The 25,654-nt window shown below is 43.5% G+C and overlaps 1 protein-coding gene across 2 annotated transcripts in view; it reads left to right on the top strand.

Moving 5' to 3' along the window:
- LOC117208346 (LHFPL tetraspan subfamily member 6 protein-like) overlaps positions 1-21,457 on the top strand; it is a 31,106-nt gene extending 9,649 nt beyond the window's left edge. The window contains exons 3-5 of one of the 2 annotated variants that reach the window (XM_033449484.1): positions 6,917-7,092; positions 14,415-14,510; positions 15,502-21,457. In XM_033449484.1, coding sequence (XP_033305375.1) covers positions 6,917-7,092; positions 14,415-14,510; positions 15,502-15,635 — 406 coding nt within the window. In that variant the 3' untranslated portion in view covers positions 15,636-21,457. Of the gene's footprint in view, positions 1-6,916; positions 7,093-14,411; positions 14,511-15,501 lie in introns of both variants that reach the window. The other variant, XM_033449483.1, reaches the window with a different exon arrangement.
- Positions 21,458-25,654: the final 4,197 nt, after the last annotated feature.

Genomic DNA, 25,654 nt, shown 5'->3' with positions numbered 1-25,654 from the left:
TAAGGTTCCGTAATTGTTAATTATAAAATTGTAATAGTTACAGTATATTAATTAAGCATAATTATATACAGGATGGTTGGTAACTGGTGGTACAAGCGGAAAGGTGGTACACGCGAAAAAAGAAGTCGAAAATATAGAATAAAAATTTTTCGTTCGAGGCTTTGTTTTCGAGAAAATCGACTTTGAATTTTCGCTCGGTACGCGTGCGGTACGTTATAACGGATCTCACTGTAGATCGTTGTCTCGATGGAAAAATTAAAAAAGAAATTTTTATTCTATATTTTCGACTTCTTTCTTCGCGTAGAATCACCCCCTTTCCGCTTGTACCACCAGTTACCAACCACCCTGTATAAATAATAGTTTTGCATTCATAATGACTAGCCAAACATATTGGCAGAATTATTCGGTCTTCCCGAGAACGATAATTCACTGCCGAGTGCAGATGTTTTACAGCGTAACGACCTATTGACGGACACTAGGACACGATGAAAAGTAACCGTCAAACGTGGGCCGATGTTTTTCTTAATTAGTCACAGAGTTAAGTACGATACACGGTTTCGCACGAATAGCCCATAACGGACGAGATAAACGTAGAGAACGAGTTGTGCCTCGTATAAGCGCTTTTCGAGGTAAGTTTAGAGGGAATTTAGAGCGGCCGTATCTCTGAAACAAGAAGTTGGCTGGCCCGCGATTATTAAGCCTTTTTTATTGCTTCTGAAGTGCGCGATATAAATTCCCGGAGCCGCTTAAGGAATAGCCGGAATTTCGCGTGTTCTCATTCGCAACGAGCTACTTTTCGACGAAACGAGACCGGTGAAACTTCAAGTGGCCATATCTTGGAAACAAGAACTTGGCGGAGTTGTGTTTATTAAGAGGCGCTCGGGAGCACGGGCGATATGAATTCTCCGACGTCGGTCTTCGCGACCCTTCGCTCGTCGACCTCGTTCGAGTCTCTTTCGAGGTGTCGCGCCGCGGATTATTCGAAGCCAGCCACGCGGAAAACTTCAATTTCCTCGCGAGTTCGAAGGTGTCACCCGATATCCCCGGCATCTCGCCAGCTCGCAGACACCGGCCAACAATCGGCGAGTTAATTTCGCTTGGCGAAGACGTAAGAGGTCGTATAATTCGCACCAGAGGGTTGGAATAATTCCGCGGGGCGACAACTTGGAAAAACTTTGTTCGCTAGAGCGTTAGGAGCTTAGCCTCCTGCTCGCCGCCTTTCGGCTAAATCGTTGACCCTGACAGCTCACGGAGACGCAACGCGGTTCGTTATTGAGGAGAGGAAAATTATAGGCGAAGCCGATCCGCCAAATCGTGGTAATTTAGGAATTTAAGATTTAACTCTTTATACCCTGCGTACCGAAACAACCAACACACCCTGAGAATTATTTTTACTCCTGGCGAAATATTTGCCAATTAATTTAATACGAAATATATTTTATTCGCTGGTCTGAGCTGAACACTGGCGCGATATCACAACGCTCGAACATCGCTAAAACGCTATTAAAATTCAGTAGTAGAAGTGTCAGTTGTTTGAAGAAGGAATATAACGCTATTTACAGATGTGAAAAGAGGATTGTCGACAAGCACTTTTGCATAAATTTACAAAGTACGAAATCTTACGTGTACTCTTATTCTTACGATTTCGTTTCACTGCAGCTCAATTCTTCCGTTTGTAATTTTTCTAGAATGAAATACTCCGTTATGCTGGTTCCGTAAGTACGAAAGAAGAATAAACTTGCTTTGTATCGTTTCTTTTTCCACTGAGTATAATCCTTTTTTTTTCTTTTCTTTTTTTCGAAAAAATAACATAAGTCGTTTCTTAGTTACGATATCAGATAACGACGTGCTTCGTCGCTCGTGATACGAGCGATAAACAGTTGTGGAAATTGAAAATGTTTGTGTGCTTTCGTCGTTATAACGCGTAGCCCGCTCGTTTTTATTTACTTATATGTATAAATTATTTATATTGCGCGATCAATTGCCACGTTCTTCAACGAATCGTTCTCGACGCGTTTTGCGGTCGATCGGTTACGAAACTGGGATTAAAACGTAATTTCCTGTAAATATGGTTGCGCTTGTTGCGGAGCGCTGCTTTCGTTATTTTCCTCGAATTTGCCAGCGAAATTTGTTTTTCAAATACACAGCGGAATTGTTGCTATGCTATTTACCAAATTGTCTCAACGTCGAATTCATCTAACTCGCTGTTTTTTTATGGTTCGCTACGAAGCTAACTCGGTAGCGTAACAATCGCTAGATGCAGATCGACGCCCTTGAAACTAGTTTGTCATATTTTCATTATCGAGTGGTACGCGTTTGATGGAGAACATGACGAGGATCTGTAGCTCTCGACGATGTCAAAAATAATCATTTCTCATGGGATTTTTGGCGGATTTGTTGCCGCAACGAGCCAGCTAAACGTCGAAATCCAAATCGGTATAAATATCGTGCTCCACTTCAATCCGATATTTTTGTTCGTTCGTGATCCGAATACACGTGGCTATTTCAAAAGGTCAAACTTCTTCAGCGTGTAACAGCATCTTCAGATTGTTTAGTTTTTATATCATAACGCAGATTAAGTAGAATTCTCGAAATCCAGAGGAGGATCCTCGGTGTCGATAGAATCAGTGATATTTAAAAATATCCAACGTGTATACGTACGTATCATACTTGACGAATAGTAAAACATTTTGCTATCCGTATTTTGACTAGATCATTCGGATTTCCAACGTGGTAATTAACGATTCATCGTTAATTTGAATGTTCTATGGGAAAATCCGCATGCTGTTATAATATCGAAAAGTTTCTTTCGTTTTATGAGGATACGGTAGACGCGCAACCTTTTTATTTTATATTATTTTGTCGAACTACGTACGATCCATTTTGTTCTGTTGAGACAAACACCGTGATATTTCACAGATTTGGTTTCACGTTTGTACGAAGATGCATTGTTGTAGAAAACACGTTTGCAAAAGGAAGACACTTTCCGGACAACCTAATACATCAGAGCAAATGAGAAGTTCGATGGAAAAGGACGTCCAATCTGTAAAAACTATTCCAAATATTAATACGTTTGATGCTAATAAAATATATCAGTATTTACCTATCTCATTCCTGCAACTGCACATTCTTTTCACGAGAAATGCCGTTGTTATTTCTTTATTTAGAGGTAGGATCATATTATTTTATTCTTTGGATAAATCTATCACACTGTTCTCAGCCGAAAAACCTTTATTGCACCTTTTTACAAGGATAAAAACAAAAGAACGTCTTAAACCTATCGATTAAATCTATCGATTGTATCTAGAACTATCTTTGTTAAGTCTTACTGCGTACCCTCAATAGTCTTAGGGACCCATCGTAAATCTCGGGAATTTTCTAGCTAAGGTCCTTCAGACGGAACAAATATCTTTTTTCTAAAGATTATTGTCTACTACGGCTTGACACGGGAAGTTAGTTTTTCTCGCGTACGATGCTACCCACTAGCAACTTTCTATCGAGGGCGGCTAAGACCCTGCCTAGTCCACCAACTTTCTTATTATCCAGTCAGAAGCAATGTCTGTCGCCCTCACTTTCCTAACCAAAATTGTCATCAACAAATCCGATGGTCCCGTGCGCTAGACATACCCATCATTGGCTTTCCTCCGACACAGCATCGTCACTGAACTTCACTTATTCTTCATCGTTAGAGTAGTCAACGTGTCATTACCGGATTTCTATCCTTAAATCAATCACTAACTTAACTTACACATACGCATCAGTGTAACTCTTAAGAGTTGAAAATATAAATTTTATAACTCTGTTAATCGCAGCGTTATACCACCTTAACCACTCCTATTATGTCAACGGAAATCAGGGGATCGATTTATTCGCGGCATCGATTATTATAATCGTAACGGAAATTTACGACTCCCGTTGACGTGTTTCTTAGTTACTATTTATTGTAATTAGCGCATCTGCATATGGATTTGCGAATTCACGTTGTCATTTTCAACAAATGCCTTTAACACGTTGACTGCCACGCGTGTTTTCAAAGAAGTCTCCGTCAGGCCACGCGTACAGCAGTACCAAGCGTTCTCTGCTGGGTGCTCCCATCGATATTTTAGTGATGCGAATCGCTCAAGTGCTGGTCTCAAGAATGATCTTTCGTTTCGTTTGTTCGCAACATTAAAAGCACTAGCTGTTGTTGAATAGAACGAAGGAAAGTGTGGTATAGATTATTCCGACCAAATGGTACAGAGAACTTGGCATTCGATTCTTTCTGGGAATTTCTGTTGTAAACGCTTTGTCGGTTTAAAAAATTGCAACGAGAAAAAATATAAATATTAGAATATTTAGACAATTATTAGTTGCAAAATTATTAGGGTTGTCTGAATATACAAAAAATTCTTGTCTTCGACGGAGTCAGCATAATATCGCCGATCGGGAAAATGATTCCGGAAGGAGCATTAGACGCGCATGCAAACTATGTTATGCAAATAAAAGACGTCGAATGGACGGAACAAAGGCACAAAAGAATTTGAAGAAAGCAACAACTTGTTGTCCAAATTGTCCCGGCCAACCTCAGTTATGTATAGAATGCTTTAAAGTTTTACATTCTAAATAATTTTTTTAATAAACCATTTTCGTATTTTTATTTTATAACAGTTCAACTATTATTACAATTAATTATTAACTAACAATTTATTATTATGGAATATCTGTTCAAATACCCACGACGATCCTTCGCAAGTAGTCAAATAAGCGACACCCGAATATGGGTTACGTGGCCTGACCAGAAACTTTGCTGGCACGCGAATACGGGTGTCGTGGCGTTCAACGTGTTAATAAATCGATGAAAGTGCACGTAGATTTGTGACGGATATCGTTTGCCCTAAACGGAAGCAACGCCTCACCGATGAAAACATCTTACAACTTCGAAACTAATAATGTTTGCATCCGCGTTTATTACGGCTGTTTTGCTTGTTTTGCTGTTATTGCGCGCTTCTAAAGTTCAACCGCATCCTTTCGAAACACTTTTTAGAGAGGTTTGCGAATTACAAATGCGCATAGCGTACAATCCGTGCTAGTTTCCTGCAATCTCGTTTTCAAGCGGCAGAGAGGATGGGGAGAAAAATCACGAGCGAATTTTGCATCGCGATCGAACGAAAGCTCGTGCCGCTTCGGAAATTTTTCGAGTTCGAGATCGTTAATTAAAAGCTGCGCGAGCAGAGGGGAAGAGTTAGTAGGCGGTGCCGCATTTTGACGCGTTTTTCACCTACTGTTTACATTTTATCGGGAAAACCGCGCGTCCTGCGTTTCAGGTCAGTCAATTCAAGCGGAATGCTGCACGTTCAGTAGGCTTTAACGCGACCCAGTGCATCGTGCACAATGCCGGAAGCACACGGAACTCGTTTTCCTTCATCGGCGATAGCACGGTCGTTCGTTCGCTCGAGTCGATGAAAGAAGACATTAGCCCGAAGCATTGCGTTTTAAGACGGTTTCCCCACCTAAAAGAAATCGTAATTTTTATCATTTTTTACTTCCAGGATGCGGCGATTATTTATGCGAGTTCGTATTGCTGCGAAAGTAAAGTAATTAAAAGGATGAGACCTGGACAGACGTTTGTTCCGTTTTAGATAAACGTTTTAAAGCACCGTGTGCCGGTGCGTTCTTCTTACACTCTTGCACCGAGAAGAGAAATTATGCACGTCAGTTTTAATATGCTTCTAGGGCGCGAGTGACGTGCATAGCACGTTGACTGATTTTGAAATAAGTAAATATGGTAGCACTCGCTTAGCAGTAACTGGTTCGGAACGAGTGGGATATTTTTCTACGAGTATTCTACCTACAAAAGGTAAACAAACGCGTGAAAAACAGGTGCAAGGTACGTGCAAAACATAAAAACACAGTGAAAATGCCTGAAAGTGGAAGAAAGGTCTCGCTGCAATGTACCGTGTACTGCACCGTACGATGTTGATCAACAGTTTTTATTTGTCTACTTAGCTAAATACTGTGATTATTATTATACGATACATGTTTATAGCATCTATAGAGATTATATTACAATCAGATTCACGAATATCCGTGAATCAATTTCCCACGCAACGGGATAGTCTTTCCCTTTAGCCCGGTAATTGCATCTCGATTACACTTCGATTAATTTATCGAAAAATTCAAATTTTATTTTACCAATCCTGATCTTACAGTATCGTGTCTTTTTTTATCAAAAAGATAGGAAAAAATGTATTTTAAAGTATTTCTACCATCGACTTACGGTCTATAGCAGACAATTAATATTTATAACAAATGTCTACAACACTACTGTACCATGAAATATGTCGTGTGAATGAACAAGAAACAAAATTATGGCGGATATTTCGAACCAGTCTACTCGTCTACAGTCAATCGTCGCTTTTGTCGGAACCCATGTCTTTCAGCGCGAACGCAAAACAGAGCGGAAGTCAGTGCGAGCTTGCGACGCAACGCACGCGGGCAGAAATTCTCGCGATAGTTCGTCGACTTTGGCGTGGTTGGCTGGATAAGCTTTTTATCTCGTCCGGTTTCGAAATTTTAACATCCGTTCGCTTTGACCGGCCAATTTCACGAACGTTAGGTAACGGTAAAAAAATAATTGAACTCGTTTCAGCCAGCGATCTTCGTATCCTGAGGTCAGATTTGATCCGACAATTGCAATTAACGCGACGACAAATGAATGACCGCAACCGTGCATACTAGCGTTAGGGAAGGGGGGTGGTGAGGGTGGAGAAGGGGAAACCGGCGGGAAAATCGAGTTTAGCTTTAAATCAAAGTTACGCCCCCGGTGCTCGGCCCGTTAATTTACAACTTGAAATTCAATTTTCTCGGAATTTTGTCAACAATGCAGTTTAACGAGAACGCTGTGCAACGCTACAATAGAGACAATATTTGATTTTAGCTTTTGGGACATTCCGAGCGCCTGGTGGCAGGCGAGCACCGTCACCATGGGAATCGGTGTCGCGATCGCGCTGATCGGCGCGCTCACCCTGCTAGCCGCTGTCACCAGCTTCCTGCCGCACATACTGAAAACGCCTAAGCACACCAGAGTCCTGGGCTCCCTGCAGTTGCTCGCTGGTGAGTACGATCCGCGACTTTTCTTGCGTCTCGTTCTACCTTCTACCATTTTGCTCTCTGTCGCAGTCGAGACATGGACACAGCATTGACATTAATCTTTAAAACTAGGTCGTCGCTTAAACCGGGAACCTTCCCACCGGAGAACATAGAGTTACGTAGAAATTACGTTTAGGGTAAATCGTAAAGATTTATGAAATTTCCACGAAGAGAAATTATTTCGTTACAACGACCAATAAGGAGACGCCACGGTCGTTGGGTCATCGGTTTTGATAAAACTTTTCCTGCCGAATGTAAAGCAACAAATAAGCTGTCCCATATTCGGTGGTTTTTGTGAATATTCGTTATTTGGTAAAATATTTAACATTTTTTGATCTCTAAATTTCAAATGCCCTTCGTGATCGATAACTGTGTGTTGTTTTGTATTTTCTCGTTTTATTTGTTTTTTTATAGATCCATCTGTATATATTTATAGAATATTTTTTTCAATCATTTTTTCATTGCTTTCATTAATTTTTCCCCTTTGTCTATTTTTTTTTTAATCTGCTGTAATTGCGTTATATAATTTACGATATATAAAGTGCTACATATCGTAAAAATACGGAAAATACTAGTATTTTCAACAAAACGAACATTCGATGACAGCGGACGCGTTACAAGAGCGCTATGTGGGAAATTTCAATTGAATTTTGTCGCGTACCAAGAATATTTAATCGTGTCTTTAAAAAATTCTGCAAATAACCGATGATGAATTAAAGAATGTATCTTTACTTGGCGGTGAAAGTAAGCGTCACAGGTTTACTAATAGCCAGTACAATATGGCGGAATAACGTTCAACGTCGATGTACAATTTCCATCGTGATTTATAAAAATTCTATTAAAGTAACCAAGATCTGTTTGTAATCGGAATTACTAGGAATTTATTGTTCCTATAACATAGACTGAATATATTTAATATCTTTGTTAAATAACTAGAATTTACCAAAAAAAAAAAAAAAAAAAAAAAGAAAGAACGACAGAATACGGGTCGGCTTGTTTTTCCTCTAAATTCAATCAGAAAAAGGTTTATTAAAATCGATGACCCAACGATTGTGACATCTCCTCCTAAGTTTATCGCACGGATAATATATATAGATGGTCTAGAAGGCCTCTTACCTTCGATGACGTTAACGACCTTAAATACTGACAACGATATTGATCGTTCGAACGTTCCCATAAATGGAGATGCCTGGAATTTCGTATTTATTATACCGATACGAAGTGAACGCAAAAGAATCTATCATCCACAGCCAATCGTTCTACGCTGTTGCAGAATCATTCGCACCTAGACAGTCCTTGAAATCAACGAGAGGTAAGCGAAAATAAAGCAGGCAAACACTGTGCAACCGTGCAATTCGTGATAGATATGTAGCTCTAGCAGTTACGGTTGAACGAAACCCGTGTCCCGTTCGCTCCAGTTTCTCGAAACAATTCCACATTTATTCCCTCTCGTGAAGCATCTTCGCTTTCGTTTAGCCGACTATCGAGCGGAACGCGTCGTTGGAAGCGGTACGCGAGCGGTGGTCGCATCGGACGATTACGTTCCGCGCTCTTGAAGCGGCGGATAAAGCTTGCTCGAGTCGGCCGTTCGCCGTTTTCGCGGATCAATGGAAGCTGGAAAGTATTCGCGTGAAATTGAAAGCAACGTGTCGAGCGATGGAAACGGCCGAGAGCCGAGTCGTCTCGTGGACGATCGTTTCGAACGTTGCAGGCGCGTGTAACACGTTCAGGGGCGGTTGTAGCGCGGCCGGTTCGCTTTCATTATCGTAAAACTCGCGCGACCACCGCCAGTCGACCGGATGCTGGTTTTTAATCTCGAGCACCACCGCAACGAACAATGAACGGCGTTCTTTCCCGCGGACTTTATTGCCAGGAGTATCGGGCTCGACGCTGCGGAGGAAGCTCTTTCCGAGGGAAACCGAGCAAATATCTTTTCGCCGCGCGTCAAATATCTGCTGCGTTTCGAGAGCGTGAATCTTGCGATGCTGCCACGGGTAAATGAGTTTCCTCGATGAAGCGCGCGCACGTCACGAGCAACTAGACAAGTCGAATTTTCGGCGAAGAGGCAAAGAATAGTAGAGCTGTTGCCTGCAACATGGTTCGTCTAGTTTTATGTAGCAATAAGGCTCCACTTACAACAATCGCTATAAGCGAGCTTGAAAAATGGAGCACGTAACGGAAAGTGAGAAAACAGAAGATCAGAAGTATACGAGGTTTGAAATATTTAGTTGGAGATGTTCCCAATATTCCAAGCATCGAGATTCCACTTGATTCTAATTACGATAATTGTACGTAATTGAGGTTTACGTAGGTATCGAGACGCTTGCTGGTTCTAAATGGTATCGGAAAATTCTTCAAGTTTCTGCAAATGATCGTCGAGGACGATATATGTACGTAATCCTTAACACGTTGACTGCCACGCGTGTTTTCAAAGAAGTCTCCGTCAGGCCACGCGTACAGCAGTACCAAGCGTTCTCTGCTAGGTGCTCCCATCGATATTTTATTAATGCGAATCGCTCAAGTGCTGGTCTCAAGAATGATCTTTCGTTTCGTTTGTTCGCAACATTAAAAGCACTAGCTGTTGTCGAATAGAACGAAGGAAAGTGTGGTATAGATTATTCCGACCAAATGGTTTCTTATGCCACCACAATTAGAAAAGGAATCAAATGGTACAGAGAACTTGGCATTCGATTCTTTCTGGGAATTTCTGTTGTAAACGCTTTGTCGGTTTACAAAATTGCAACGAGAAAAAATATAAAGATTAGAATATTTAGACAATTATTAGTTGCAAAATTATTAGGGTTGTCTGAATATACAAAAAATCCTTGTCTTCGACGGAGTCAGCATAATATCGCCGATCGGGAAAATGATTCCGGAAAAAGCATTAGACGCGCATGCAAACTATGTTATGCAAATAGAAGACGCCGAATGGACGGAACAAAGGCACAAAAGAATTTGAAGAAAGCAACAACTTGTTGTCCAAATTGTCCCGGCCAACCTCAGTTATGTATAGAATGCTTTAAAGTGTTACATTCTAAATAATTTTTTTAATAAACCATTTCCGTATTTTTATTTTATAACAGTTCAACTATTATTACAATTAATTATTAACTAACAATTTATTATTATGGAATATCTTTTCAAATGCCTACGACGATCCTTCGCAAGTAGTCAAATAAGCGAAACCCGAATATGGGTTACGTGGCCTGACCAGAAACTTTGTGGCAGTCAACGTGTTAACGAATCGCGTCCCTCTTCCACTTTTACAAAGATATCTTGCACTTTCGTAAAACCTTCTTTCGTCGCACCTGTGCAAAGTTTTGATCGATTAACCCTTTCGCTTCGGCAGTCCAGTCCGCCGAAGTATTGTCACTGAACGGAAGCGCGCGCCAGAAATGCGCACATTGTGCGTGGTTGCTGTATATACGTTTTCCTAAGTCTTAAATAACGATAATTTTTATAAGGACCGTATATGAAATATCGTTTCACTGTCAATGAATTTAACAGATTTTTTAGCGCGAAACAATATACGATCGTTTGGATGTTTGAAATATATTGCGTGGAACATTTTGATATTATTTCAACAATGAGTAAATTTAAGAAGTGATTAATCCAATATATCAATAAAATCAACAGAAAATGTCCTGCCGATGATGCGCTGCCGAACCCAGCATTCGTCGCGTGGTCGCCGCCTATAAGCGGCACTCGAAGCGAAAGGGTAAAAATTTGTCTTCGATAATATGGCTCAACTATCGCATCTTGTATAAAATCGTTCTAATCCTTGTAAACGAGACTCCGTATATCGCTGTATATCCGATCCTTGAAGACAGTTGCAAGAAACGATGAATCTAGCGCTGACTACAATGCGAAGCAGACATTGCTACGATTCTTCTCAAGAGCAGCATTGTCCTCGACCGCCATCGTACATCCGGTACGTGTCCTTAACAAGAGCAATGGCGAGCTCCGTTGCGTCCCATCGATCGGCAATAAACGTAAGGCGAAGCTTTAATAACATACGGCTGAGACCACGGTGCGAATCTACTATCCAACTTCATCTTCCGTTTCCTCTCTCCCTTTCTCTTTATCAGGCTATGTCCCATTCCTTTTTCTCGTGCTCCTCGCTTCGCGGTCTCCCACCGTCCGATGAAGAACTGAAAACAATAACCGCGATCGTGGCGCGCGGTATCGCGAGAAAAATCTGACCGAGCGAATTGACGCACGGCGAACTCAGCTCGATATCCTTAGGCGAACGTAGCCTGTAATTAACATTAGCCAGACAATCATCTCGCGTTGGGTTCGTGATAACGCACGGCGTCTCGCGTCGTTTCTCGACAATGAGCTTTGTAACACGATTCGTAACAAGTTTCGTAATAAGTTCGACACAGGCTTGCAGAATAGCTTGCGTAATAGACTGCACAATAGGTTTTGTGCCAGCATCCCCGACGGACCCGCGCTCCGTGCTACTCCTTACGGGTAAATTGATTCGCGGATTTACGCTAGATTTTGTGGCGAGTTTTACCTCGGATACGCAGAGATGTCTATCTTTCAGTTTCACAAACTTTGAAGCTAGATGAATCGCGTTCAACGTTATAATAGATCTCATAATGCCTGGTAAGGTTTAAAATTCATACGCAGGCGTACCGTGTGCTACTACGGTTTATACAACTAAATTCGTGGTACAAGCCGTGTCCGGGAAATTCTATAGCTTAAAATACGATGAAAATCAAGAATAACGCAGTTGCGTCGGGAGCTTCATTTTCGTGAAAATCGTGCTTGGAAAGTCGTCGTGTAGGTACACGCTTATTCGTCTAATTGTCGGTTATGTATAGGAGTGGAAAGTTGGCAGCAAGTTTTTCCTGTTATATGACGAAATAAGTGGGAACGAGATTTTTTCGCTCGACGCCTCGTGTTTGAGAAGATTCGCTTTGAAAATTTGACGATTAATCGGGCTAATTCTTAACCGAACGCGTTTCAACTTCGTTCCGCGCATCTCGAGCGTATAGTTTCGATCGATGTACACCGTCAACGTTTCTAGATCGTCCAGCGATCCTTGCAGATTAATCACCAGTCGTAACAGCTATTCGATGAATGAGAAGAGAATGACAAGGCGAGAGAGATAGAACGACAGCACGTAGAAAAAAAAAGTTAATAGAGGAACGTCTACTGTCTGCGAGGCAACGGGAAAACACAACGTTTCACCAGGAACATCTAGACAACGAACTGTCCACAAAGAAAACGGATATTACTCGAATATCATTCTTCTTTGAAACGTTGACACGTTTCATTTTCTCGTTGGTCGCGCAGCATGCGTCATGCGCCGTGCATCGTACGCTGCTCTCTCGTCTCGTTGCCTTTAAAACGCCTTTCCATCGCGTATCACCGACCTCGCTTGTTATTATTAACAAACTCGTGGAAAACCGTAATACGCACGAACAGTAATATTATTTATTAGCTCGCCGGCAGCCATATCATCCGATTTTAATCTCCATCGATTTCCAACGTTCTCTCGCTATCGAATTGTAAATTTCGGCCGCGTTGCTGCCTAAATTTGCAATTTTATCGTTCCTCTCGGGGAAAGGTTCGTCGATACCGAGGAGGATTGGCCGGCCGTTCGAAATATCGCCAGCTTGGGCGTCTCGCTCGCGACGAAACGAGAACGCAACCACGGCGAGGTCAAAGGGCAGGGAACAGGGAAGGAAAGAGATTAAAAGGGAATCGCGTGGTTGACCGCGGATCGCAGGCTTTATTTACTCGAATCACGTAAACCGAAACGAGGCTCGAATTACCGGCTCGATTTCGCGGTAACAGAAAGCTGGGATGCTGAGGATACCTGAAATTCCAACCATCTACCAGTTGATGTACCCACCGAGTACGAAAAAGTACCGGGTTCAACTCTTGAGTAGATATCGGGTTGACAGTCTATTCGAGAATCGTGAAATTTATATTTGTTCGAATTGACGTTGCAAATGCGGTTTATTAATTTTTACCGCCGCTTTGAGACCTATTTTATCATCCTGAGCTTTTCAAACTTTGTTTCAAACTTTTCAATCGATACGATTACCCAGTTAACTTCGATACGGTCGTAATATTTCGTTATACGTAAACGCGGTTAATTATGACGAATAGAGTCACGATAGTTCGGTTTCATATGAAATTTTCTGGCCGAAATACGTTTCGTTAAAAAGAAATAATCGATGAATAAATACGCGGAGTGTTCCAGTGGTGAAAAGGCGAACCGAAAATACGTAGAAAATCTGTCGTGCGACGCGTCGTTCCGGAGAAAATTGAGTTGGAAAATTTGCCGTCGATATGAAAATATATGTACCTGGCTAGTTTCCGGTTAGTTAATGGACGAGTGTACAACCACTGTGGTGGTGAAAATATAAAATATAAGAAACGTACCGTGTCGGTCTGATTGTTTTTTCATGTAAATTGCGAATTTCACCTATTCGCCTATTAACAACAGAGCTACCATTTTACCGACACGATAATTAAAAGTTTCCCAAGATTTGATATATCGATGTTTCGATTATTTAAGAAACGATATGCGTAATTACGATAGAAATAATGCACGTCTATACTACATTAACCAACAATGGCTGTTTGCAGTACTAGTAATTGCAACGGTTTCAATTTAACAATTGTTTGTAAAACAATGTTAACTGTGTTTGAATTAGGAGAAAGAAAACAGAATTGTTGCCGTCCACTCAAGCATGCCGTTATTCGATGACCTATAGCGACTACGAATTTTCACCTCGTGGAATGCTCGATTTATAGCTGCCGTCCAACGTTTTAAATATGTATAAATTTAATGATTTATTTAGCTGATCCGCTACTGCCATGTCTCTCACTTGGTTTCTGCTACCGCGAAACAATATTAATTTCCATCTATTAATCGTGGATTTTTGGTAAATGTAGAAACATCTGTGCGTTAAGGGGTCGAACCCAATAATACACTGTATCATACTACTTCGAATTCCTCTCATTCCTTCCTCTCCCAGACAAATGGCCTGTAATTAAGAGTTAAATTAAAATTGAAGATCCAGCGAATCCAGCGAAGCCTCGCACAGACACGTCGAGTAATTTAGTCGAGTGGCGAGTAATTCGGTAAATTAGTGTGCGGGCACCAAAATTTAGTGGAATATGCTTGCCTGATAGCTCGCTACTGATCGATCGAATCTGTAACTCCACCGAATTAATTTCCCACACTTTCCACACGCTAAATCGTTTAGTGGCAAGGGTTAACTTATTATCATGCATCTTGTACCATTTTCTCGTTACAGCAGTGATGATATGCGGCGGTCTGGTGATGTATCCTATAGGATGGGACAATCGGGAGGTGCAGGAGTCCTGCGGGAAGAGCGCCAATGTATACAATCTCGGTGAGTAGCGACGTCAAACTTTTTTCCAAGGAATCGCACGCTCTTCGACTCGTCGTCGATCGACTTCGCCGATCTCGACCCGATTTCCAGCAACAAGCTCCATTGTTGAAAACGCGGCTGCGAACGTTAGAGCGGTGTCGTTAGGCGCGATTCTACCTGTAACGAGGTATAGAAAGAGCAACGTCACACTGCGCTACATCTCGGGATTATTACTCTTACGAATGTAACGAGATTCTTGGAAGTTTGCACATTTAGGTGGCGAGTCGGCGCGGCGCTGACCCGCAGCCATTCCTGGACCAGCTTACGTAAGCTGCCGCAGACTTATGGCGTCTGTAACCTTGCGAAACTACGAGCCACGTCTACAACGAGTAACTCTTGATTTTCTCTTGATTTAAGCTACCTGCGATCGACGCTCGCCGAGAAAATTTCCGCGCTGGTTAACTCGTCGATTGTACGCCGCTCGAAAAACCATCAGACTCGGCTTCTTCTTCTTTCGGAACAAGCAAATCGTTTCCCGCTTCAAATTCACTCCCTCTTGTTTAGGAGAACTTCGATTCTGGAAAAGGAGAAGAAATAGGGGACGATCGTTGCGATCGATCGGTCGACCACGATGAAATCATCCGGTCGACCGAGCAATTTCTCGGAGAGCATCGACTCTACGTTAAAGAGACCAGTTCGTAGCGAACAATTTCTGTTATTTTACGAACGTTACACCGACAAATTTCGTAGCCAGTTGCTTTCCAAATTTTGCTCAGCCTCGTTCAAGCAAGCTTTGAATTTGTCCGAAAGAAGAAGCAGCGTACGACGTTCGTGTAGTGGATCGCAGCGCGCACGAAAATCGTACGCACGATGATCGATGGAATAATTTAGCAGAAATCGTGGATCCGATAACGACGAGATGCTGCGCGATATCGAGTCACAGATCGATATGACAGGTGAGAAGTTCGTGGTACACGCGATTCCGCTGACAGACGTATCGCATCTGTTTCAGGAAAGTGTTCCGTGTCATGGTCGAGCCACTTGCTGGTAGGCTCGGTGGCGCTATTAATGCTGTGCTTCGGGTTGAGCTTCTGCGCCGCACGACACAAGTCATCCAACCCACACACCGATCCTCTGCGCATTTGACAATCGAGATATTCCCAATCGATTCACGCCTATGCCTCACCGAAGACGACCACCCTCTCTTTCGTCACGGTCTGTTGATCGTGAACCGGACGAGCATCGAGAAACCACCACGAGCCTCTGCGTTCACCTGGGTACGCCACCACACGTCACACACCGCACACCACACGTCACACGTCACACGTCACACGCTTGTGCGCGACTGCGTCGATCTCGGCGTCTGTCTAAAGCTGGGATTTCTTATTAGCGTCGGATGCATTTACGCGTCTTTCGGTCGAACGCAACATTTACACGCACACAGATTTCCTATCGGTGTAAAATACTTGTATTATAATACAATGAAGAAGAATATGACAGACAGAAGAGTAACGTACAGTAGAATTTCGTTTGTACGAACGAGTTAACGCTCAGCTTCACGTACGAGCCTCTCGCAAGCTAAACGATCGATCCTGTTATTAAGTATCTCTATTATTCGATTCTCAAGGAACAAGTAATTTTTGTGAATTCATTCGTTCGTTGCCAGAAGATAAATAATAGGATAAATTCTGGAGTAAATTTAAAAAGTAGAGTTTTTAAAGTCACACTCTGTTATTCGGTCGAATATAATTTTAATCGTACGCGTATTCTTACAACGACTGTACGCGATCATTTGTGTTGCAAACTAAATTCCCAATGTCGAAGAAGAAATAGTTGAACAGGATAGCGAAACCACTGCTTCGCCACAATTCCCGAATATCAACTTGTATCGTTCGAACTAGTCAGACGAGGTGTCTTTTCTCAAACTTTATCGCTAGAATTGCTCGGTTACCCGAACTAACGTGTTCCCCTGTTGAGAAACGAGCTTCTACTGTGCTTCTAAATAATTTTCAACCGTTGCATTTGCATTAGAAACGATGGACGCTTATAGGAAATCCTATCTTAACGCGTCTCGCACTTTACTTACGAACGAATCGTTACGGAATTACCTTGAAACGACCACCGATCGTCTGGTCGATCGACAACGTTTTTTTATCGACGATATTTCGCCTGCATCAAACTTCGTAAACGATGTGCACTTACCGATAAGTCGAAGCCATCGACACTGAGTTTCGTCAACGGTATGCAAATCATCAACGCTAGCGTCGTCGTTAGTCAGCTCTCGAATAATACGACAGTGTCTTATTTTTGCTTCTTTCGTAACGCTTCGTCTCGTGATAATTTCTCCAACAAATTTTTTATCAGAGACTGCGTCGTTTGTAAGAAGAATATAGTCGACGATCTCGCGTCGGCGAATGCACACCGTTGACAAAATCCAAAGTCGACGAAAACACTGGCGACGATTTCAATCCGATTAACGCGTGCGTAGCATCGCTGAAGCTCAGTGTCGAGATATTCGTCAATGAAAAATTCGTGAATGATCTTTGGTCATCTAAAGGTAATTTTTATGTGTATAGCATAGCGTTTGCTCCACCGGACGGTGTTTTCGTTCCGTGTTAGACGGTTCGCCTCGACACCCTATCGATACCGCCCCCCTCCCACCGTTAAAAAAAGTTCCGCCGTAAAAAAAAAAAAAAAAGAAAAGAAGAAAAAACGTAGATGCGTGGAATGCAAGAAAATCGTCTACGGTATGTTTCAAGGAAGAGAAATTCCAGGAAGATTCATCGAGGAATAAAACTGGACGCGACTGAAGAAGCGAATGCAGCAGGCAGCGAGCCTAGTTTGCTAATCGATGCGAAGCTTCTGGCAGCGTTAGACCACGCGAGATTCTCGCGTATTTGAACGAATCGTTTCGCGTTACGATCCAGCCGTCGCGGCTAAATTAAATTACGCGCGCACGACCTGACTTTGCAGCGCTCCTCGGCGTCGCAGACAGCGATTAATTTCCATCAGGGAAGTCAAACCCTAGCTAGAATCAGTGACAACGCGGTCGCGTGAAACGACTTTGCTTTCTGGATCCGATGGCACGGCTGTTCCTCTCCTTCGGAAGAGACGAGTTAACTCGAATTGCCAATTTCATGTAATTTGGTTCCTTTACGTCGACGGTTAGTAGCGAGTTGTAGCGCAACTTTATACGAAACAGTTTTGTTTCGTAGGTTTTATACAAAAATAGGGAAATTATCGATCGGGCCATCGGAGCGTTGCTCTCTCGCGCAGGAGACCATAGACGATAGACAATTTTCGTCCTACCACGACGCTTTAATTGGAAATTCTCTGTCTTTTTACGTGTCGTTTACTACGATACCCGTTGCATCTACGCGCGATGAAAGGTCGCTGATCCGTATCGGAGTTTAGCCAGGCTCCGACGAAAAAGGGGACGTTCCGGGTAGCAAGAATACTTCAGACAGGTAACGCGAACTCTAGACACCTGTTCGTTGTCGAAAACAAACTCCTCTCGCCTATGTTCTTTATGACCAGCATTTGATATTTGGTATTCGAGCGCTACCAGCTCGGAGTTTGCTTCAGGGAGTTCCGTATCCACCTCTGTATCCAGCTTTCGATTGTTTCTCCAGCGAATTCACTGTTCTCGGAGCTGGATAAGGCTACAGTCACGCTGCGTTGCCTTTTTCACTCCGCCTTTGTTCGCGAGTTCGCCATTCGAAAGACTAAACTTTCCACGTTTAATCCTCGTTGTTTCGAGCGATCGCGGTAAGTAAATTTGGTCGAGCGATGGCGCGTTTCGCCGTCACCGATTATCGGTGAGGAGCATATGGGAAAATTGGAAAAATCGAACGACGGCTGATACGTCGACGATACTCGAACCGCGCTCGAAATTCTATGCCGGAGCTCGTTAGCTGTGCGCCAACAAAAGGGTTAGGTGGCTCGATTCAGCCGGTCCAGTGAAAAGAACGAATCACGACGCGCCATCGACCTCTTTCCTAATTTGCATGGAAGGCGCCCGTCGAATTGCGGTTCGCCGCAATTAAAATTATGCGACCGAAAAGGAAAAAAGGCGGGAAGAGGGGAGAGAGAAGAAACGACGGGAACCAGGGGGAGGACAGCTGTTGGGAGTTTGATTTTCCTGGCGGATTTTCGAGCAGGTACCCTCGAACGCGGCGTTTCACGAAGCCGGCTCGCATTGTGTGGATTAAATCCGCGATGCTCGAAGAGGCGTGGGGGCCGGCTCGTTCTGGTTCCACGCATCGTCGGTTTCTCGCGGTCGCGCTCTCGCGTAAGCTTCGTCCGTGGTCGATCCGGGACCACGGAACATTGGATTCGTCGCGGTTCGGCGGGCCGAACGCGTGGCCAAATCAACGCTCAGTTTCCAAATCTTTGAATTTCACGGACGTTTTGACTTTTCCGTGCACACGAAACTCGTACAAAACCGTACGACAGGGCTAAAGCGTATATTACGCGTTGGTCCTTGCAAAACAGTGGAGGCCACGAGAAAGGGAAAAGTGACGTAAAGAGAGCGGAAAAAGAGAACTCGATGGGAGGTCACGTGTTACGCGATTTTCCGGCCGCGGCAAAAACAACGGCGCCTTTGAAAAATGTCATAAAATCGCTAAAAGCCACGGTCTCTGTTTCTGTCCGCTTTTTCACCTCCCCTGGTCGTCTCTCGCCCCATCCGCGCCTTGTTTCTTTCTCTCTGTTCCGCTTTGTGCGAAACGAGACACGAAATTTTCGAGTGCACCGCTAGACGGAAAACGTAACTGTAAAACCGTGACTCGCTCGTCCGTGCTTTTTCCTACCATTCCTTAGCCTCGTTAACGACAGGCGTGGACTAATTGCAAAGCGGACTACCACCGCGCCCACAAGCGCGCCCGCGAGCTCGGCAACGCGCAACTTTTCCAGAAACTACCGTTTTATTCGAAACGTCGTGAATTTTATAATTGAAAATACGCCCTGCAACTTCGAAACCGGTTACAATTCGTATCTATGTTTCTTAAGATCTTCTTACCTGTTTTCATAAGTGCTCTCGAAATTCAACCGCAACTTTTTGGAATACCCTGTATACTCGCGCGACGTTCTTTTCACGACGAATCCACAGAGACTACCGTCTTCTTATTAAAATAACATCGAGAAGATTGTATTCGCAAGAAACGGTCGTGGAAGCGCGCAAACTTGCCACGGAGTGTTTCGAACGCGAATCTGTATTTCCTTAGCGTATCGCGGAAAGTATATGAAACTCGGCGGAGCGGTTTAAACGAACGGTAATTTAAATGGTAATCGAGGCAGACGGTATCGCGCGGCCATTCTAACCTAAATTTAAAACGTCAAAACTTGCGCGCTTCTCGTTCCTATCGTCGGAGGAATCAATTGCGGTGTTTCCTCGTCGCGTTAACGCGAAAGTTGTTCGCGCGGAAACAGCGAAGAAGAGGGACCGCCGACGAAAGATTTACCGCGCGAGGAACCGGTGTAAAAGAAAAGTGACAGAGTGAAACAATCGAACGAGGTACACGTGGCGTTAGCCCGCCTCGAGTTTTTCTCTTTTCGCTCCTTGTCCTCGACTTTGCGCTTTCTTCGTCCTCCAGCCGTTCGACCAACATACGTCGTAACGTGTCCTCGGCGTTACGCCGTTACACCCCGTGGAAATTATTACGCTCGATTTCCCATTTTTAACGTCCCTTTCGCCGCCCTCTTTCGGTTCACCCTTCCCCGCCATTTTCTCGAGGACAGTTTCTCTCGGTGGGCTGAACACGGTTGCCTCTTCGCCAGGAACAAGGAGGACCGCTGAGCGATCGATCGACATGTTCGGTTCGAGCTGTCCGAATCAGGGCCCAGGATCCAGGCAAACTTCCCTTCTAAATCCAGACTTGTCCACGAGGCTGTGTCTCTCGCACGATTTCCTCTTCTTGCTATCTTTCTTCTCACCATCCCCTTTTTGCCTCTTATCGACTTTCGGCATTCTCACACAGAATCGTTTCTCTTCGCTCCGCGAACGAATCACCGAGGAACACCTCGCACAGTGCTTAGTCGCGAGCTAGGGACACGAAAGCGGCGAGAGGCAGAGAGTCTGTTCTCCTGACCGATCGAGCTATCGTGACACGAGAAACGAGGGTCGAAAGGTTAGATTTTCTACGGATAAGCGTCGAACGTGTGAGTGTTTAACGCGTTGACCGCCACGTCAACGTGCACGTCCATGACCCAAATTTTCCTCGGTTACTACATTTTTTAGAACGATGAAGTAAGATTCTGCGTTATGCGCGCACAGGTAGACCGTGAATTTTTATACATTTTTCGAAGATTTAATTTCGCGCAAACGCACACGGTACATATAGCGCGTATAATATAGGAAAACATGCGAAATAGCGAAAGTACGACACTCTTTGCAATTTATAATTACAAATGTTACAAAACTGTGTTCCGTTCATCGGTCCATTTTTTAAAATACATTCGCAGGAACATTCGCGGTCTGTTTGCAACAGTCTACGTATTTAATTTCTCCGTGTACGTGCTTGATGGAACGACGATCTGTCGGAACACGAATTCGCTCTAACCGTAAGCATCGGACGTAAACGTGTGACGCCCGTAGGAAATCTCGCCCGAAGAGTCCGATCGATCAGCGTATCGATCGGCGACTAAAGTTCAGCCATCGTTCGGATCTCTGCGAGCGTGCAACGGAAAAAGGAGCCGCGGCTGCTAGCGAAAAGGTACGAGTTTGCGTTTATATAAAGCCACCGCATCGGGCGGAGTTCCATTAAGAGAGAAACGAGCGCGACTTTCGTTCCAGTCCGATGCACAGGGTCGACGTCGGTGTGTGCCGACGTACCTATTGACTTTTCCATCGAACGATCTCCGGTAGCGGGTACGCGAATAAACCAAAAGCGCGAGACGAGGAAACAGAGAAGATTACCGTTACTATTCGCGACGTGTATGCCACGACGTGCATTGGAACGCGGGATACACGGGGAAAAACGAGAGTAGCCAACGCCCGGATATCCCGCGGCGAGTTATCGATGCAAGTCGGATGAAACAAAAGTTGGGCGACTCGTTCGCTTAAGAGTTTACGCCTCGAGGATGCCGCGATACGTCGCGGCTTACCGATCCTCGATCCTTGTTCGTACGCTCGCGATCGAATTTTCCCTTCGATTTCCAACGATCCGCGACCTGTTGCGAGAACGCAAGCTTGTGTTTCTCCTTGTTCCACGTTTCTCGATCCACATTGCTTGTCCTTTATTCAGGCAGACTGAAACGCAAGTGGAATTATTCGAAGAAACGTTAATTTTGTCGTGTTTTGTACTTTGTTGCGCTCTGGTCTCCTTCAGGGAAAAAACATTAATTAAAACGTTGACTGCGACGGTGGCTATCGAGGTTCCACGTTTTATCAAATTTTCTCGAACGATCAAGCTATGATAAATTTCTGGACTTAGGATATCGAACAACGATTTAGACGGCATTGTCAGAAAAAACGGATAACAGAACGGATAACAGTAATGGATAACAGAAAGTTGTCTCACCCTATGGATTTTAGAAACATTGTATTAGAAATTGTTTATAGCGGCGATAGCAGTCATATTAAATTTATTCGTTGCTCTTACTAAATCCATAGGTCCGCTGCCTAAAATTACAGCGTCTTCTCGTGTTTCTTATTTCGTGAACTTCCTTCTGTCTGTCATTATATTCGCGCCGCAGTCAACGTGTTGATACTACGTACGGGGTTTGAACAAAATAATTGAAACACCCCTTATACGTCATATATATATGTCGACCTCTCATTGCGGTTAGGGGCGTGTAACGAATCTTCATTTGGATCATTCATTGTCCTCATACGATATGGATGATATTTACTGGTACAAATATAATTAGTGGCGATTAGATACTCGAGATGTTAATGACAATAATCTTAAGTTCAATAACGAATCCACGGTCAACGGGATAGTAAATGCGTTTTCTTCCAAAGGCTAAGTCGAACTGAATTTACTTGTCCACAATTCAAGTGTCACTCAACTTACTTGTTCACAGTACAAATAGAACTCAACTAACTCTGTCAGTCCAAGTGGAACTGCACTTAAACGCTGTGTACCTATTTGTATCTCTCGGATCAACTATATCTTTAAAAAGAACTATACAACTACTCCATATCTCTGTTTGGCAAAAACGTCCATCCCGTGACCGTGGCTACGTTCAGCGACCAGTTGTGTCACTTCGAGTCCAAGCCTATTGTCATAATTTTCGGGCAAAAATAATCAGATTAAATCATAAACAACTACTTCTAAGTTTTATTATCTATGTACAGCTATAACAAAAAGTCTAAAGTATTGGGGATCTTCCCAAAAATTCCAAAAGAAAGGCCTCGATGTCCTTTCATCTCCGACATATACAGGGTGGTTGGTAACTGGTGCTACAATCGAAAAGGGAGGTGAACAATTTTTTTTTCAATTTTTCCATCGAGACAACGATCTACAGTGAGATCCGTCATAACGAGACGTGATAGAGTGCACGCGTACCGAGCGAAAACTCAAAGTCGATTTTCTCGAAAACAAAGCCTCAAACGAAAAATTTTTATTCTATATTTTCGACTTCACCCCCTTTCCGCTTGTACCACCGGTTACCAACCACCTTGTATAATACAAGATATAAGAGGTGTTTCTATTATTCCGTGCAATCCCTGTAAAACGTTACCAAACGATATTTTCACAATCACCGATAACGCAAAGAAATTTCCATGAAATATAAAACAGAATCGAACGTCGATAAATGGAATCTGAAGGGAAGAGCTGAAATCTTCTTTCCCTGCGTACTCGAGGTTCAAAGCAGCGGTTTAAGTCGCGTTTCCTTCCTATCGCACGACACGGAACTTTCAACGAGGGAACGAAACGCGGCCCAAAAAGGCTTGCGATAATCGGAATTCCTGAGGGGTATTTTGCGACCTCGTTTTTCCGCGCGGTGCCGCGCGTAGCACGCGCGAAGTACGAACCAGACGCAAGTGGAACCATCCTCATCGGGATATACGTATATCGCGTGCCAACTAAACGCAATTTCGGAATAGTTTCCCTCGGCGCGCGGATTAAATTTTCCTTTGTTCGCGTTATGGAGTCGGGCCGCGTTCGTCTCGTCTCGTCTCGCCTCGCTTCGCCTCCCATTGCCGCGTTTCTCGGCCAAGCCGACTGTTCGCCGTGCTTTCACCCATACCAGCAATTAGATCGACTACCCTAGGCGTGTACTTTAACTTTGCGGCCTTTCGGAAACGCGCGCGAAGCATCGCTGCTATTTTCTACGCGCCGAAACATTTCCTCCAAACAGATAATTCTGACGCAGAAAGATGGAACTGTTGGAAGAGTTTAAGAGCGAGATTTTGAAGAAATTTGAAGGTATCGTTGGTATAAACCGGGAATATTTACGCAGGCCGAAATATGCAAATGTGGGTGGAAAATATGCAAAGTATGTTGGCGATATATGTTGGCTGTACTTTTTATATATTAAATGTCATCTGAATGATGGGATATTTAGCAAGATATTCGGCAATACTCTGCTCAAATTTCCGCTCGTTAAGCGACCATGTTTCCTCGTAAAATATATTACCCGGTGATTTTTTGAAATATTCGTTTTTAGCAGAATTTGAGAAAACTCGTGGCGCGTTTGCTTCTCGTACGATTCACGTCGCGGGTAATGACGCGATGAGTTTAATTAAACCAAACTATTCCGTAATAATTCGAAACATAAACCACGTCCTACGCTTAGCCAACCACTCAAAATCGCAACTGTACGACGTGGTCTATATTTGACATTAGAGCTTCGAATCGAGTCGTGAAGCACAGTCGGATACGTAATGTTACGATTGTCGTAGATTCGTTGAAGGATACGGAATGATCGTTGGAAACTAGAAAGTCACTAAACCAGGAGGACACGAATTAAACCGATATATACGAATACGTATATTTTTGTGTATTTTCCTGAAATAATCCAGATCAGAACGGGATATATCATCAACTACGCTACGAACTTTTCCAACAGCTTGATAACTCCACGTCAAAGCAACACTCGTCGCGTTCGATTTTTGCCCAATGTACTTCGACAATTCGTGAATTCGCTGGATAAGAGGTTACGCGTAATCGTCGATGTGCCTGAAAGCGCTTTAACGATTCGTGAAATAATTAAAGCGAATCCCCTGGCTCTGGATTCGTCGGTTCGGACGAGAGGCAGCAGCAAGAGTCGAAGACGAAACGATGTTCAATTAGTTGGGTCGGGGGTGGATCGAAGTAGAAAAGCGAGTTCCTAGCGATTGCGTAACTTGCAAAGCTCTGCTGGATGTAAAAGGACAAGGTAGGAAAGAACAGCAGGGTCATTGGCTCTAGCTTCGGTTGGCAGCAACGCGAAATCACGATCGACTCTGTTCAAAGCACAATCGTTTTCGCAAACTCGTGCCTCCCTTTGATGAGCCGAGTAAACGGTAACTCGATCGCGACGGATTTGTAACCGTTCCCCAGACCCCTTGCTGCTTATTTGCATGCAAATTGCCAGCCTTTCACAGACACGATAAAAAGACAGAGGGAAAAAGGCGAAGAAAATAGCATCGCAAGCGCCTGCGGAAGCAAGCAGCGTGTCCTCGCGTGGCACGAAAATGCAGGATGATCTTCTTGCTGGTTAACTCTCGTCGAGTTACTCGAAAGAAGAACGATAGCGACGGTAGAATGCTAATTTCTCTTCTATTAACTTCCATTAATTGACCCTTAACGATCGATAGTTTGTTTCACGGTTTTCACGAAGACGAGGGAAAATTGGCTAAACCACAGCCATCGTAAACAGATAGAAACGAAGATGAAATAATTTATACACCGCCGGCCACAAGTATTCCAACACCTACGCGTTACATTTTACTTTCCCTAGCGTTTTACGCTACAAGACGCGCGTAATACCGCGATCTAATGACAAATTACTTTGAAAATTGAATCGGTGGAAAGCGTACAATTTGCATTAAATATCAGCTGCTGTGTTAACACGCACGTGTCAACTTCACGGCTGTCCTGTGCGTAAGTACTAGCTTATGGGGGGCAATTTATGTTTGCAAATGCAACGGCGGAATCTTTTGATCGTTAGGATTTAATGGCACGAAAATCCAGCACAGATTCGATCTCAACCCGATTGCCTGTATTTTTCCAACC

The sequence above is a fragment of the Bombus bifarius genome, unplaced genomic scaffold, assembly GCF_011952205.1.
Source record: "Bombus bifarius isolate JDL3187 unplaced genomic scaffold, Bbif_JDL3187 scf7180000008062, whole genome shotgun sequence".
Taxonomy (NCBI): Eukaryota; Metazoa; Arthropoda; class Insecta; order Hymenoptera; family Apidae; genus Bombus; species Bombus bifarius.
The sequence above is the reverse complement of the archived record's forward strand: the minus strand, read 5'-3'. Positions and strand labels throughout refer to the sequence as shown.